Source organism: Arachis stenosperma, chromosome 4 (assembly GCF_014773155.1).
Source record: "Arachis stenosperma cultivar V10309 chromosome 4, arast.V10309.gnm1.PFL2, whole genome shotgun sequence".
NCBI classification, from domain to species: Eukaryota; Viridiplantae; Streptophyta; class Magnoliopsida; order Fabales; family Fabaceae; genus Arachis; species Arachis stenosperma.
Genome location: NC_080380.1, coordinates 86,051,264 through 86,067,657, shown reverse-complemented (window position 1 = coordinate 86,067,657; position 16,394 = coordinate 86,051,264). Strand labels below are relative to the sequence as shown.

At 38.9% G+C, this 16,394-nt stretch overlaps 2 protein-coding genes across 2 annotated transcripts; both read right to left on the bottom strand.

The window, feature by feature from the left end:
• Nucleotides 1-1,532: 1,532 nt before the first annotated feature.
• Nucleotides 1,533-6,055, bottom strand: LOC130975170 (uncharacterized). Its single transcript, XM_057899996.1, has 4 exons — nucleotides 5,479-6,055; nucleotides 5,003-5,373; nucleotides 4,112-4,759; nucleotides 1,533-1,757 (listed from the first exon to the last, which is right to left on the bottom strand). Exons 1-4 carry the CDS (start codon nucleotides 6,053-6,055, stop codon nucleotides 1,533-1,535), a joined length of 1,821 nt encoding a protein of 606 aa, XP_057755979.1.
• Nucleotides 6,056-6,213: 158 nt separating this feature from the next.
• LOC130975169 (uncharacterized) lies at nucleotides 6,214-6,837 on the bottom strand. The gene has a single exon (XM_057899995.1). It carries the CDS (start codon nucleotides 6,835-6,837, stop codon nucleotides 6,214-6,216), a length of 624 nt encoding a protein of 207 aa, XP_057755978.1.
• Nucleotides 6,838-16,394: the final 9,557 nt, after the last annotated feature.

Sequence of the window (16,394 nt, the reverse complement as noted above, 5' to 3'; positions counted from 1 at the left end):
TGGAGTTCTATAGCTCCAGAAAATCCATTTTGAGTGCAGGGAGGTCAGATTCCAACAGCATCAGCAGTCCTTTTGTCAGCCCTTTTCAGAGTTTTGCTCAAGTCCCTCAATTTCAGCCAGAAATTACCTGAAATCACAGAAAAACACACAAACTCCTAGTAAAGTCCAGAAATGTGAATTTAACATAAAAACTAATGAAAACATCCCTAAAAGTAACTAGATCATACTAAAAACTACCTAAAAACAATGCCAAAAAGCGTATAAATTATCCGCTCATCACACATCTTCACCATAAGCATCTACTAGGGGTTTTATCTCTTTTTTGAGTTTTTCAACGTTTCTCTTCCCTCCTTAGTAGTTGATGCTCAGAGCCTTGGGTCTTTGTTGCTTACTACTTCTTGGTTCTATAGATATTCAAGGAGCACCCCTCAACTTCTACTTGTCATGCCTTCTAGGACTAGTTACTTTTCATGACTCATTTTTTTTTCTTTTCACTTCATTCAAGGTTCTTCGCTTAGTCTTTTGTTCTTTAGTTCTTTTGAATAAGCTTTCTTGGTCTTAGTCTCATTTACTCTTGTTCACACTCACAATAACTCTTATAGAAACAAACTCTACTTTATTGATGAAAATAAAGACTACAGTTATCATTGCATTTTCTTTCTTGCATATCAAAGGACTCACAAAAGACTTCAAGTAGAATAAAACATAAACTATCCTAACATTATCAATTATTCTCAAACATAAAGTAAACAGATAAAAACTTAAGTAGAATTCAGAAAGTTGGGAAATGTCAACCATGGAACTCAACAACCTTATGCAGCTTCTTCAGTTCATTGGCCCCTTGCCTTTGTCCTTCTTCTTGGAGGGGGGAGTCATCTCCACCCTTTTTGGAGGATCCTTCTTGTGCTTTCTTGTCCTTGGGCTTCCAGAAATCCAGCCTTACCATATAATCTCTTTCATCCTCCTTATGATTAGCTAGGATCTCCTCTTATCTAGCACTCAATTCTTCTAGCCCTTGCATGAAAGTTGGGTATCCGGGGTTGATGGCGGCCATAGCATTACACAATTGATTTAGCTTTGCCTCTGTGTTGATATCATATTGTCTCCTTGAAATGGTCTGGGCATCATAGAGATGCCTGAACTCAGCAAGGTTCCTCTGCTGCCATTTGTTTTGCTCTACCACCTTGTTAAGTGCACTTCGCACCTCACCCCCAATCAAACTCCTCTTGCTGCTCCTTCCTTGCTTGCTCAAAAGTTTCTTGGAGGTTGTGTATTTTCTGATTCACTTGGGTCCATTGCTCCCTTTGGCTACTTTGAAATTGGTTGACATCTTCCCTCAATTGATGCAGATCTCCCTTCATTTGGTGCACATCTCCTTGCAGCTGCTTCCAGTTCATTCCTTCAGGAAATTATTGGTATTGTTGGTATGGTGGTGGTTGAAGCGCCAGAAATTATGGTTGCTCCTCTGCCTCCTCTTCCTCTTGTTGTTGTGGTGGTGGCACCTGAGCGTGAGCTCTATGCTCTCTAGACCTTTAAAGTAGATTGACGGCCAACACCTTGGCCATCTTCTTGGCAGTTATAGGCTTATCTTGCTTTACCAACACCTCATCAATCAGCTTCTCAACTCCAGCGTCATCACATAGCTCTTGTATGATGCTGGGGAATGCCAATCTTGTGTCCTCGTTAGTGCTTTTCAGTATCTTCTTGATGTTGTTGGCATCAACTCCCCAACATTCACGTCCTCTCCCTTTATTATACTGTATATAAGTACAGCCCTCTCCTTGATCACCTCAGATGTGTTTGATGTAGAGATCAAAGATCTTCTCACAAAGTCTAACTACCCCCTAGCTTGGGGGCTCAAGTCCCTTCTTCTCAGCTGGTTGGGTTTTCCTTCATTCAGGATTTCGTCAAATCCTGGGTCTGGTTGCTTCATCCTCTCCCTTTACTATAGTCAATGGTCTTCCCCCGCACATAGCTAATATACCCATAAGTTTGCCCTGGATGTGGCATGGCATTGGGATAAAACTCCCTTATCACTCCTTCTACCACTTTCTTTGGTGGTTACAGAAGAGTGCCCAGCCCCTGTTGTTGATCTCAATATTGATCTCAAGGTGCTCATTCCTTCCTAGTTGAAAGCCGACCTCTGGGATGATCTCCCTCTCACTCACCCAACCATAGAATTGGTTTTGGTTGAATGCTGAGAGGAATTTGTACTCATTGAAGTTTGAGCTTGAGGAACCTGTGGTTGGTTCTTTGGTCTTTCTTTTCTTTGAGGTTGAGGATCTTGGTGGTGCCATAGGGTGGAGAGAGAGAGAGTGTTTGAAGGTTCTAAGATATTTTGCAAATAAACACAAGCAAAACAAGGTTTTGCCCCAACACCAAACTTAGCACTTGATTGTCCCAATCAAGAAGAAAGATAAAGTAAAAGAAGAACGAGAGGAGAAAGAAAGGTCTCTGTGAATTTGTTATGTGGAGGGAATGGGGAGGGTAGGGGATTTATAGGAGTGAAAGGTGTGGTTTGATGGTGGAAAAAGAAGGGAATTCAATGTTTTCCACTTGGAGAGTGGCGCCTAGCATGGGAAGAGGCGCCAACCCTTATCCCACTTTGCTCTCTGAATATGTTGAGTTCCAAAGTGTAAGTACAGTTTGACCTCCTTGTTATCTATCAAGTGGGCCCCATTCAATCTCCTGAAAAAAAAACAAAAACCCTATTAGTAATGACAAAATGATCCTCCACATTCCTTTTCAATGCTAGTGAATGGAGTTGCAACTGATGGGTGTCCCTTGGGACACCAAACTTAATTCATTTGTATCTCAATAAATTGGGTTCATCATTGGGTTTTTTATGTGTTCATGGGGAAGAAATAATTCCAATCTTTTCACATTCTTTGCGTCTAATCTCCCCTGAACACATTAAAATTCTTATTCAAGCCTCCATCAATGTATTAAATGCTTCCAAATTGAGTGGTATTGGGCTTGTTGATTGGTTCTCGTATGGTAGTGGCCACACCAAACTTAATCTCTGGGCTTACTCCTTAAAAATTTAATTTATCCAAATGCTTGTAAGCCTAGATCAAGTTGATGAGTGGCCACACCAAACTTAGCTTTTTAGCTAGTGTTTAGCCCAATCACTCATCATCATTAGTAAATGCTTTCATCCAGCTGCACTTTGAAAAATAGCACACAATTTACTCACAAAGCTTTCTTAACTATCAAAACTGAAATTAACTTCCTAAGCTAATATTTACAATCTACTTCTAATAAAGCAATGAATCAAAAGGATATAAAGTGTTGGGTTGCCTCCCAACCAGTGCTTCTTTATCATCACTAGCTTGACGTTCTTCCTTTTTCAGTTGAGGTGGTAGCTCACTCTTCTTTCATCCAGTGAGTCCCCCAGGTAATGCTTGAGTCTATGTCCATTTGCAGTGAAGGTTCTCTGTGTTTTGTCTTTCATGAGCTCCACTTGACCATACAAGTACACTTTGATGATGGTGAAGGGTCCAGACAATCTAGACTTAAGCTTCCCAGGGAAGAACCTAAGTTTAGAATTGTACAATAACACCTTTTGTCCTTCAGTGAACTCCCTCTCTACTATCTTTTGATCATGCCATCTTTTTGTGTTCTCTTTGTAGATCTTTGCATTTTTATATGCTTAGTTCCTAACTTCTTTCAGCTCGTTGAGTTACCTCAGCCTCTTTTCTCCAGCAGCTTGCTCATCAGAATTCAGTAGTTTTAGAGCCTAGAAGGCTCTATACTCCAGTTCAACTGGCAAGTGGCAAGCCTTGCCAAATACTAGTTGGTATGGTGACATCCCAATGGAGGTTTTGAAGGCTGTCCTGTAGGCCCATAAAGCATCGTCTAGCTTCTTAGACCAGTCCTTCCTTGAGCTTCCAACAGTTTTTTCGAGAATCCTTTTTAGCTCCCTGTTGGAAATCTATGCTTTCCTGTTGGTCTGTGAATGATAAGGGATTGCCACTTTGTGTTTGACTCCATATCTGAGAAGGAGTGTTTCCAGTTGTTTATTGCAGAAAAGTGTCCCTCCATCACTAATGAGTGCTCTGGGAACTCCGAACCTGCTAAAAATGTTCTTTCTTAAGAAGCTCATTACAACCTTGTTGTCATTTGTGGTGGTGGCAATAGCCTCCACCCACTTTGACACATAATCTACAGCCACAAGTATATAAATATTTGAGTAGGAGGATAGGAAAGGCCCCATGAAGTCAATCCCCCATACATCGAATTGTTCTAGCTCCATTATAAATTTCTGTGGCATCTCATTATTCCTGGGTAAATTGCCAGCCCTCTGGCATTCATCACACCTTGACACCAAGTCCTTTGCATCCTTGAAAATGCTTGGCCAGTAGAATCCACATTGGAGCACCTTGGCTGCTGTTCTTTCTCCACTAAAGTGGCCTCCATATGCAGATCCATGGCATTGCCAAAGCACCTCTTGTCCTTCTCCATGGGATATACACCTCCTCAAGATCCCATCAGCATACTTTTTGAACAAGTATGGCTCATCCCAGATATAGTATTTGGCATCTTTGATGAGCTTTCTCTTCATATGTTTGTTGATGTTCGTTGGTAGTTCCCCAATGGCCTTGAAATTGGCTATGTCAGCAAACCAAGAGGTCTCTTGTATCATCATCAACTGCTCATCCGGGAAGCTTTCATTCACTACAAGATGGTGTGCTCCTTCTTCCTCTTGTAGGATCCTTGAGAGGTGGTCAGCAACTTTGTTCTCTGCTCTACTCCTATCCTTAATTTCGATGTCAAACTCTTGGAGTAGCAGGATCCATCTTATTAGCCTTGGCTTGGATTCTTATTTTGTAAGCAAGTATTTGAGTGCTGCATGATCAGTGAATACAATTACTTTAGAACCAATGAGATATGATATAAATTTATCAAAAGTAAAGACAATGGCAAGTAATTCCTTCTCTGTAGTGGTGTAGTTCCTTTGATTTTCATTAAGGACCTTGCTGGCATAATAAATGACATGTACCAATTTATCCTTCCTCTGTCCAAAAATAGCACCCACAGCAAAATCTGATGCATCACACATCAACTCAAAGGGTAGATCCCAACATGGTGGTGCTATGATAGGTGCAGAGGAAAGTTTGTTCTTAAGCTCCTCAAAGGCTAACATGCATTCATTATCAAAAACAAAAGGCACATTAGAGACAAGTAGGTTGCTCAATGGCTTGGCAACCTTAAAGAAGTCTCTAATAAACCTCCTATAAAAACCAGTGTGTCCTAAAAAGCTTCTGATTGCTTTGGCATTGCACGGTGGAGGTAACTTTTCAATCACTTCTACCTTTTCCCTGTCTACTTCTATGCCCTTCTTTGAGATTTTATGACCAAGGACCACTCCTTCTGTAACCATAAAGTGGTATTTTTCCCAGTTTAAAACAAGGTTGGTCTCTTGGCATCTCTTTAGTACCAGGGCTAAGTGATGCAAGCAATCAGAGTATGTGTTACCAAATACAGAAAAGTCATCCATAAATACCTCGATGAACCTCTCAATCATGTCCGAAAATATGGAGAGCATGCACCTTTGGAATGTTGCAGGTGCATTGCACAGTCCAAAGGGCATCCTCCTGTAAGCAAAAACACCATATGGACAAGTAAATGAAGTTTTCTCCTGGTCCTTTGGGTCTACAACTATTTGGTTGTAACCCGAATAACGGTCAAGAAAGCAATAGTATTCATGTCCAGCCAGCCTCTCGAGCATTTGGTCCATGAATGGTAGGGGGAAGTGGTCCTTCTTGATGGCTTCATTAAGCTTCCTGTAGTCGATGCACATGCGCCAAATGGTCACTATTCTTATTGGTATTAGCTCATTCTTCTCATTTGGTACAACAATGATTCCTCTTTTCTTTGGAACTACTTGTACCGGGCTCACCCAAGGGCTGTCTGAGATGTGATAGATCACCGCAACTTGCCATAACTTCAACATTTCCTTCTGGACTACCTCATTCATGGTTGGATCCAACCTTCTTTGTTGTTGCCTTGAGGGCTTGGCACCCTCCTCAAGTAGGATCTTGTGCATACACATTGAAGGGCTGATCCATTTTAAGTCTGTGAGTGTCCAGCCTATAGCATCCTTGTGTTGTTTCAGCACTTGAATTAGCTCCTCTTCTTGCTGCTTGCTCAAGCTTGAGTTGATGATCACTGGGTAGGTGCTGTTGTCACATAGATAGGCATATTTCAAGCTTAGAGGTGGGTTTTTAGCTCTAGTTTTGGTGCCTCTTCTTCATTGTTGTCTTTGTGGTTTGTCATGATTGAACTTTCCATGGTTCCTTGTGGTGGTTCTTCACATGGTGCTTGTTGCTCCAATTCTATACTTTCTTCATATTGCTCTTCTTCCAAAACTCCTTGGACTATTTGTTCTATGGTGTCCACCATCATGCATTCTCCTATTGCTTCCTTGGGATAACTCATTGTCTTGAAGACATTGAAGACCATCTTTTCCTCATGTAATCTCAAGACTAGTTCTCTTTTTTGCACATCAATGATGACTCCAGAAGTAGCTAGAAATGGCCTTCCTAGGATAATTAAAGTGTTTGCCTCTTCTTCCATATCCAGCACAACAAAGTCAGCTGAGAAGATGAATTCTCCCACCTTCACCAATAAATCTTCTACCACTCTATGTGAAAATTTGAATGTTCTGTCAGCTAGTTGGAGTGCCATTCTTGTTGGTTTGGCTTCCTCAATTCTCATCCTTCTCATCATGTTCAAGGACATGAGATTGATGCTAGCTCCCAAGTCACACAAGGCCTTTTCAATAGTGATATCCCCTATGATGCAGGGGATTTGGAAACTCCCTGGGTCCTTCATTTGTTGGGGTAGTTTCTTTTATATGATGGCACTACATTCCTCAGTTAGGACTACAGTCTCCTTTTCACCCCAATTTCTATTTCTTGTCATGAGCTCCTTCAGGAACTTTGCGTAGAGGGGCATTTGCTCCAATGCTTCAGCAAATGGTATGTTGATTTAGAGCTTTTTGAAGATTTCCAAAAATCTGGAGAACTGGCTGTCCTTCCCATCCTTCCTTAACTTTTGTGGGTATGGTGCCTTTGGTACATAAGGCTTCAGGATTGGCTTTGGTGAAGATGGGCTAGGGGCCTCCCCTTTCTTCCTATTTTCAGGCTTTTCTGCAGCTTTTTCTTTGTGGTTTTCCTAGTTTTGGGTGGCTTCTTCTATCACTTTTCCACTTCTAAGTGTGATGGCCTTGCATTCCCCTCTTGCGTTGGCCATGGTGTCACTTGGAAATGTGTGTGTAGGCATTGGGATTTGATGAGCGGATAATTTATACGCTTTTTGGCATTGTTTTTAGGTAGTTTTTAGTAAGTTCAAGCTACTTTAAGGGATGTTTTCACTAGTTTTTATGTTAAATTCACATTTCTGGACTTTACTATGAGTTTGTGTGTTTTTCTGTGATTTCAGGTAATTTCTGGCTGAAATTAAGGGACTTGAGCAAAACTCTGAAAAAGGCTGACAAAAGGACTGCTGATGCTGTTGGAATCTGACCTCCCTGCACTCGAAATGGATTTTCTGGAGCTACAGAACTCCAAATGGCGCGCTCTCAACGGCGTTGGAAAGTAGACATCCAGAGCTTTCCAGCAATATATAATGGTCCATACTTTATTCGGAAATTGACGACGTAACTTGGCGTTGAACGCCAAGTACATGCTGCTGTCTGGAGTTAAACGCCAGAAAAACGTCATGATCCGGAGTTGAACGCCCAAAACACGTCATAACTTGGAGTTCAACTCCAAGAAAAGCCTCAGCTCGTGGATAGATCAAGCTCAGCCCAAACATACACCAAGTGGGCCCCGGAAGTAGATTTATGCATCAATTACTTACTCATGTAAACCCTAGGAGCTAGTTTATTATAAATAGAACTTTTTACTAGTGTATTAGACATCTTTGGGATGATTAGTTCTCAGATCATGGGGGCTGGCCATTCGACCATGCCTGAACCTTTCACTTATGTATTTTCAACGGTGGAGTTTCTGCACACCATAGATTAAGGGTGTGGAGCTCTGCTGTACCTCAAGTTTCAATACAATTACTATTACTTTCTATTCAATTCTCTTTTATTCTTATTCCAAGATATACGTTGCACTTCAACTTGATGAATGTGATGATCCGTGACACTCATCATCATTCTCACCTATGAACGCGCGTGATTGACAACCACTTCCGTTCTACCTTAGGCCGGCCGCATATCTCTTAGATTCCCCAACAGAATCTTCGTGGTATAAGCTAGATAGATGGCGGCATTCATGAGGATCCGAAAAGTCTAAACCTTGTCTGTGGTATTCCGAGTAGGATTCTGGGATTGAATGACTGTGACGAGCTTCAAACTCGCGATTGCTGGGCGTGATGACAAGCGCAAAAGGATCAATGGATCCTATTCCAACATGATCGAGAACCAACAGCTGATTAGCCGTGCTGTGACAGAGCATAGGAACGTTTTCACTGAGAGGATGGGATGTAGCCACTGACAACGGTGATGCCCTACATACAGCTTGCCATGGAAAGGAGTAAGAAGGATTGGATGAATGTAATAGGAAAGTAGAGATTCAAGAGGAGCACAGCATCTCCATACACTTATCTGAAATTCCCACTATTAATTTACATAAGTATCTCTATCCTATTTTATTTTCTGTTTATTTTTATTAATCATATTTGATTTTCTAAATTCCATAATTTTATCCTCCTGACTGGGATTTACAAGATGACCATAGCTTGCTTCATACCAACAATCTCTGTGGGATCGACCCTTACTCACGTAAGGTATTACTTGGACGACCCAGTACACTTGCTGGTAAGTTGAACGGAGTTGTGTCCACACATAAGTGCCATAATAATAATTCCATACAACAACAAAGAATACTACATTGATGTGATCACAATTTCGTCCACCAAGTTTTTGGCGCCGTTGCCGGGGATTGTTCGAGTATGGACAACTGACGGTTCATCTTGTTGCTCAGATTAGGTAATTTTCTTTTCAAAAATCTTTTTCAAAATTTTTCTTTTATTTTTCATTTTTCTAAACTTTATTTTCGAAAAAATTAATAAAAATTCAAAAAAATTCATAAAATCATAAAAATAAAAAAATTATTTTGTGTTTCTTGTTTGAGTCTTGAGTCAATTTTTAAGTTTGGTGTCAATTGCATGCTTTAAAAAATTTTCTTGCATTTTTTCAAAAATCCCATGCATTCATGGTGTTCTTCATGATCTTCAAGTTGTTCTTGACAAGTCTTCTTGTTTGATCTTGATGTTTTCTTGCTTTGTGTTGTTTGTTGTTTTTCATATGCATTTTTCGTTTGTTAGAGTCCATGCATTAAAGATTTCTAAGTTTGGTGTCTTGCATGTTTTCTTTGCATTAAAAATTTTTCAAAAATATGTTCTTGATGTTCATCATGATCTTCAAAGTGTTCTTGGTGTTCATCTTGACATTCATAGTGTTCTTGCATGCATCATGTGTTTTGATCCAAAATTTTCATGTTTTGGGTCATTTTTATGTTTTTCTCTCTCATCATTAAAAATTCAAAAAAATTCAAAAAATATCTTTTCCTTAATTTTCTCCAAATTTTCGAAATTTTGGGTTGACTTGGTCAAAAAATTTTAAAAATTAGTTGTTTCTTACAAGTCACGTCAAATTTTCAATTTTAAAAATCTTATCTTTTCAAAATCTTTTTAAAAAATCACATCTTTTTCATTTTTTTTATAATTTTCAAAATTTTTTTTTAAAAATATTTTTCAAAATCTTTTTCTTATCTTTTACATCATATTTTCGAAAATATAATCAGTAATTAATGTTTTGATTCAAAAATTTGAAGTTTGTTACTTTCTTGCTAAGAAAGGTTCAATCTTTAAGTTCTAGAATCTTATCTTGTAGTTTCTTGTTAGTGAAGTAAATAATTTCAAATTTTTAAATTAAATCTTTTTTATCTCTTATCTTATCTTTTTCAAAAAAAAAATAAAAAAAAATTTATCTTTTTATCTTATCTTTTTTTGATTTCAAAATATCTTATCTAAACTTCTTATCTTCTTATCTTTTCAAATTTGATTTTAATATCTTTTTCAACTAACTATTTGACTTTTTGTTTGTTTCCTATCTTTTTCAAAACCAACTAACTACCTATCCCTCTCTAATTTTCGAAAATACCTCTCTCTTTTTTAAAAAAAATTCTTTTTAATTGTTTTGAATTTTAATTTTAATTATATCTTATCTTTAATTTTTGAAAATTACTAACCACTTTTTCAAAATTATTTTCGAATTCTATCTCTCCCCTTTCTCTATTTATTTATTTATTTACTAACACTTCTCTTCACCTCTCTTCATCTCAAATCACTACCTCTTTCCTCAACCATTCTTCTTCAATACTCTACCCTTTCTTTTTCTACTAACAATAAGGATCCTCTTTACTGTGACATAGAGGATTCCTCTTTCTTTTTTCTTTTTCTCTTCTCTGTCACATGAGCAGGAATAAGGATAGGAACACCAAAATTACTAGGAATCATTCAACAGAAGCAACGAAGAGACATAAAGGAGCTCAAAAAGCACCATTGGACCTTCAAGAAGGCGCCACCTTCACTCAGGTGGATTCATTCCTTGTTCTTATTTCTTTCTGCTTTTCGGTTTTTAATGTTGTGTTTATCTATGTTTTGTGTCTCTACTTCATGATCATTAGTATGTAGTAACCATGTCTTAAAGCTATGAATAAAATCCATTAATCCTTCACCTCTCTTAAATGAAAAATGTTTTAATTCAAAAGAACAAGAAGTACATGAATTTCGAATTTATCCTTGAATTTAATTTAATTATATTGATGTGGTGACAATACTTTTTGTTTTCTGAATGAATGCTTGAACAGTGCATATTTTTGATCTTGTTGTTTATGAATGTTAAAATTGTTGGCTCTTGAAAGAATGATGAACAAAGAGAAATGTTATTGAGGATCTGAAAAATCATGAAATTGATTCTTGAAGCAAGAAAAAGTAGTGAACAAGAAGAAGCTTGCGGAAAAAAAATAAAAAAATAAAAATAAAAATATAGAAAGAAAAAGAAAAAGCAAGCAGAAAAAGCCAGTAGCCCTTAAAACCAAAAGGCAAGGGTAAGAAGGATCCAAGGCTTTGAGCATCAATGGATAGGAGGGCCCAAGGAAATTAAATCCAGGCCTAAGCGGCTAAATCAAGCTGTCCCTAACCATGTGCTTGTGTCATGAAGGTCCAAGTGAAAAGCTTGAGACTGAGTGGTTAAAGTCGTGATCCAAAGCAAAAGAGTGTGCTTAAGAGCTCTGGACACCACTAACTGGGGACTCTAGCAAAGCTGAGTCACAATCTAAAAAGGTTCACCCAGTTATGTGTCTGTGGCATTTATGTATCTGGTGGTAATACTGGAAAACAAAGTGCTTAGGGCCACGGCCAAGACTCATAAGTAGCTGTGTTCAAGAATCAACATGCTTAACTAGGAAAGTCAATAACACTATCCGAAATTCTAAGTTCCTAGAGAAGCCAATCATTCTAAACTTCAAAGGAAAAAGTGAGATGCCAAAACTGTTCAGAAGCAAAAATCTACAAGTCCCGCTCATCTAATTATAATTAATATTCATTGATATTCTGGAATTTATAGTATATTCTCTTCTTTTTATCCTATTTGATTTTCAGTTGCTTGGGGACAAGCAACAATTTAAGTTTGGTGTTGTGATGAGCGGATAATTTATACGCTTTTTGGCATTGTTTTTAGGTAGTTTTTAGTAAGTTAAAGCTACTTTTAGGGATGTTTTCACTAGTTTTTATGTTAAATTCACATTTCTGGACTTTACTATGAGTTTGTGTGTTTTTCTGTGATTTCAGGTAATTTCTGGCTGAAATTGAGGGACTTGAGCAAAACTCTGAAAAAGGCTGACAAAAGGACTGCTGATGCTGTTGGAATCTGACCTCCCTGCACTCGAAATAGATTTTCTGGAGCTACAGAACTCCAAATGGCGCGCTCTTAACGGCGTTGGAAAGTAGACATCCAGAGCTTTCCAGCAATATATAATAGTCAATACTTTATTCGGAAATTGACGACGTAACTTGGCATTGAACGCCAAGTACATGCTGCTGTCTGGAGTTAAACGCCAGAAAAACGTCATGATCCGGAGTTGAACGCCCAAAACACGTCATAACTTGGAGTTCAACTCCAAAAAAAGCCTCAGCTCATGGATAGATCAAGCTCAGCCCAAACATACACCAAGTGGGCCCCGGAAGTGGATTTATGCATCAATTACTTACTCATGTAAACCCTAGGAGCTAGTTTATTATAAATAGAACTTTTTACTAGTGTATTAGACATCTTGGGGATGATTAGTTCTCAGATCATGGGGGCTGGCCATTCGGCCATGCCTGAACCTTTCACTTATGTATTTTCAACGGTGGAGTTTCTGCACACCATAGATTAAGGGTGTGGAGCTCTGCTGTACCTCAAGTTTCAATACAATTACTATTACTTTCTATTCAATTCTCTTTTATTCTTATTCCAAGATATACGTTGCACTTCAACTTGATGAATGTGATGATCCGTGACACTCATCATCATTCTCACCTATGAACGCGCGTGATTGACAACCACTTCCGTTCTACCTTAGGCCGGCCGCATATCTCTTAGATTCCCCAACAGAATCTTCATGGTATAAGCTAGATAGATGGCGGCATTCATGAGGATCCGAAAAGTCTAAACCTTGTCTGTGGTATTCCGAGTAGGATTCTGGGATTGAATGACTGTGACGAGCTTCAAACTCGCGATTGCTGGGCGTGATGACAATAGCAAAAGGATCAATGGATCCTATTCCAACATGATCGAGAACCAACAGCTGATTAGCCGTGCTGTGACAGAGCATAGGAACGTTTTCACTGAGAGGATGGGATGTAGCCACTGACAACGGTGATGCCCTACATACACTTATCTGAAGGATTGGATGAATGTAATAGGAAAGTAGAGATTCAAGAGGAGCACAGCATCTCCATACACTTATCTGAAATTCCCACTATTAATTTACATAAGTATCTCTATCCTATTTTATTTTCTATTTATTTTTATTAATCATATTTGATTTTCTAAATTCCATAATTTTATCCTCCTGACTGGGATTTACAAGATGACCATAGCTTGCTTCATACCAACAATCTCTGTGGGATCGACCCTTACTCACGTAAGGTATTACTTGGACGACCCAGTACACTTGCTGGTTAGTTGAACGGAGTTGTGTCCACACATAAGTGCCATAATAATGATTCCATACAACAACAAAGAATACTACATTGATGTGATCACAATTTCATCCACCAGGATTTGCTTGGATAAGAACCCCACTTGTGCTTCCAGTTTTGAGATTGCTGCACCTTGGTTCTTCAAATTTGACCTGTATTCTTCTTGGTTGGCATCTATCTTCTTTTCAGCTTGTGCTTGCCTTTCCAAGATGGTGGAAATGGATCCTGTGAGCTATGATGATAGTTGTGCTATTGCGGCCTCTACTCTCTCAAAGTTACCCTTGATTTCACATGGTTGTGAGGTTGGGGTTAGTGTGTCTTGATGGTGGTGTGTTTGCTGGTTGGAAGGATATGATGTGTGAGGTGGATTGTGGTAAGGTCTGTTGTTATTTGACTGATGGTTGGAGTTGTGATTCTGGTATTGATTGGCTTGGTATGGTTTGTTGTGCTCTTGGTTGTGATTTTGTTGGTTCCCCCACCCAAAATTGGGTGGTTCTTCCATCCTGCGTTATATGTCTTAGAGTTAGGGTCATATGGTGGTCTAGAGGGGTTATGCACATAGTTTGCTTGCTTACATTCAACGTCTAGTTCATTTTCTTCTTGGGGTGGTGCTAGAGCTTGGACAACTGTAACTTGATTATTTCCCATTTTCTTGGTTAAGGCTGCCAATTGTGCTGCAATTGCCTTGTTTTGTGCCAACAGAGCATCCATAGAATTGAGTTCTAGCACCCCCTTCTTTTGGCCTCTTTCTAAAGCATAGAAGTAGTCATTCTCAGGTACAGTTTCAATGACATCTATGGCTTCCTCAATGGTCTTCTTCATGTTGAGTGAACCCCCTGAAGAGTGGTCCACAGCCTTCTTCGATTCATAGGTTCATCCTTCATAGAAAATGTGAAGCTGCACCCACTTATTAAACATATCCGGTGGGCATTTCCTTGTTAGATCTTTGAACCTCTCCCAGGCCTCATAGAGTGTTTCACCATCTAGCTGTCTGAAGGTTTGCACCTCAGCTCTTAGCCTGTTTATCCTCTGTAGAGGGTAAAATCTCGCTAGAAACTTGTTCACAACATCCTCCCATGTGGTTAGGCTCTCCTTGGGGAATGATTCTAACCACTTTGTTGCCTTATCTCTAAGTGAGAAAGGGAACAGAAGTAGTTTGTAGGTGTCAGGGTGTACACCATTGGAATTTACAGTATTGCATATCCTCATGAATGTGTTGAGATGTTGATTTGGATCTTCTTGAGCACCTTCTCCATATGAGCAGTTATTCTGGACTAGTGTGATGAGTTGAAGTTTCAACTCAAAGTTGTTGGCATGGATTATTGGCTTGAGGATGCTGTTACCACAGTTTCCTGGATTTGGGTTGATATAGGAGCCTAAGACTCTCCTCTCCTGCTCAACTTGATTTCCAGCTCCTCCTCCAACATCTTCATGCACTTCGTCTTCCATGGTGGTTGTTAGATCTTCTTCTACTAGTTCTTCTCCAACTATACCCTTGCCTCTAGCCTCCCTCCTCAATCTAAGGAAGGTTCTCTTAGGTTCACTATCAAAAGAGGATGAAGTCTCTCCTCTTCTACCTGTCATACAGTTAACACACAACAAGAAAAGAGCAAGTGAAGAAATCTCCTTAATTAAAATTAGTGATTAGCTTGAGTGATGCAATTAATCAAACAGTTAGAAGAGTGAAAGTATAAACAATGAATAGCTAAAGAAATCTCAGAAAGACAAGAAAGAAAAACAGAGATTAGAAAAGAATTTAAAGGTTACACTAGGAAATGAATAAAAAATAAAAAATGCTTAATCTAGCTCTCCAATTGGTTTGATCATTGTCAGATTCAAACCAATCCCCGGCAACGGCACTATAAAACTTGATGGTCAGAATTCACTACCCTTCCCCAATAATATTGATGAATCCGCTCTTGGCAAGCACACCAAAATTATCGTAAAGTATTAACCCACAGTGGAGTGGGATCGTATCCACAGAGATTAGTAGATTTGAGCAATTTTAATCAATTTGTGAATTAGTCAAGCTCAACAGAATATGTTGTGTGTGCAGAACTATAAATGGCAGAAACATAAATGGCAAAAGCAGTAAAAGAAAGCAATAAAATGCGGAAATGGAAATAACAAGAATGAAAAAGGGGAATGGGATTTTGCATAATGTAAATAAAGCTATAAAAGAATGGGAGAGATAAGAATGGGGGGATTCATTGGGATCATGAGATATTGTCTCTTTGGATTAATTCCAGCTCATATCCTCTTTAATCATGCAACTCATTGACCTCTTGGCAATCATGCTTGATTGAGCCCCAATCCCTTGGTGACTCAATTTCTCAAATATTGATCAATAGCCAATTCCTTGGTCTAATTGCTCATGAAGAGAGATATGCTTGGTCCCTGATTATACCACACATCATCATAGGTCCAGGTAGAGGGAGGATGGTATGTCACTATATCCAAACACCAAAACCCATATTTTACTCAAGTATGAGAAGGGATTTCTAGCATGGTTACATGTTTTCTTTTCCAAGGTTCCCATGAAACCCATTTTGCATTCAATCTCTTTTCCATGTTAATTGATGATGCACGAAAACTTGTCTTTCAATAAATTTCCCTTCGGCAAATATACCGAATTGTCGTCAAGTAAAAACTCACAATAGAGTGAGGTTGAATCCCACAGGGATTGATTGGTCAAGCAACTTTAGTTGGAAGAGTGTGCTAGTTGAGCTAAACAGAATGTAGTTGAGATTTGTAGGAAATTAAATGGCGGGAAACTAAATTGTAGAAAATAAAAGTGCAAAATCGTAAATGGGAAATTGGGAAGATGAACATGGAAATAGATGGCAGAAAGTAAAGAGAATGGGTAAGATCAGAGATGAGGATTCATTGGGCTTAGGAGATGTTGCATTCTCCGGATCAAGTTCATTCTCATCTCTTCCTCTATTAATGCATTCATTGATCTCCTTGGCAATTTTAAGTGATTCGATCCCAATTCCTTGGCAATTCAATCTCTCTAAGCTTGAACAATTGCCCAATTCCTTGATTTAATTGCTCATGGGAAGAGATGAAGTGTGGTAACTGATTATACCACATGTATTTCCAAATCAAAGTGTTGGGAAGATTACATA

Bases quoted from the DNA above. Each gene is read 5' to 3' on its own strand.
- LOC130975170 (XM_057899996.1), bottom strand. From the start codon at position 6,055: ATGTGTATGCACAAGATCCTACTTGAGGAGGGTGCCAAGCCCTCAAGG. The intron at 5,374-5,478 runs GTAACACATACT...TTATGGTTACAG, and splicing joins GGATGACTTTTCTGTATTTG to AAGGAGTGGTCCTTGGTCAT. The intron at 4,760-5,002 runs GTACATGTCATT...ATCGAAATTAAG, and splicing joins GACAGAGGAAGGATAAATTG to GATAGGAGTAGAGCAGAGAA.
- LOC130975169 (XM_057899995.1), bottom strand. From the start codon at position 6,837: ATGAAGGACCCAGGGAGTTTCCAAATCCCCTGCATCATAGGGGATATC.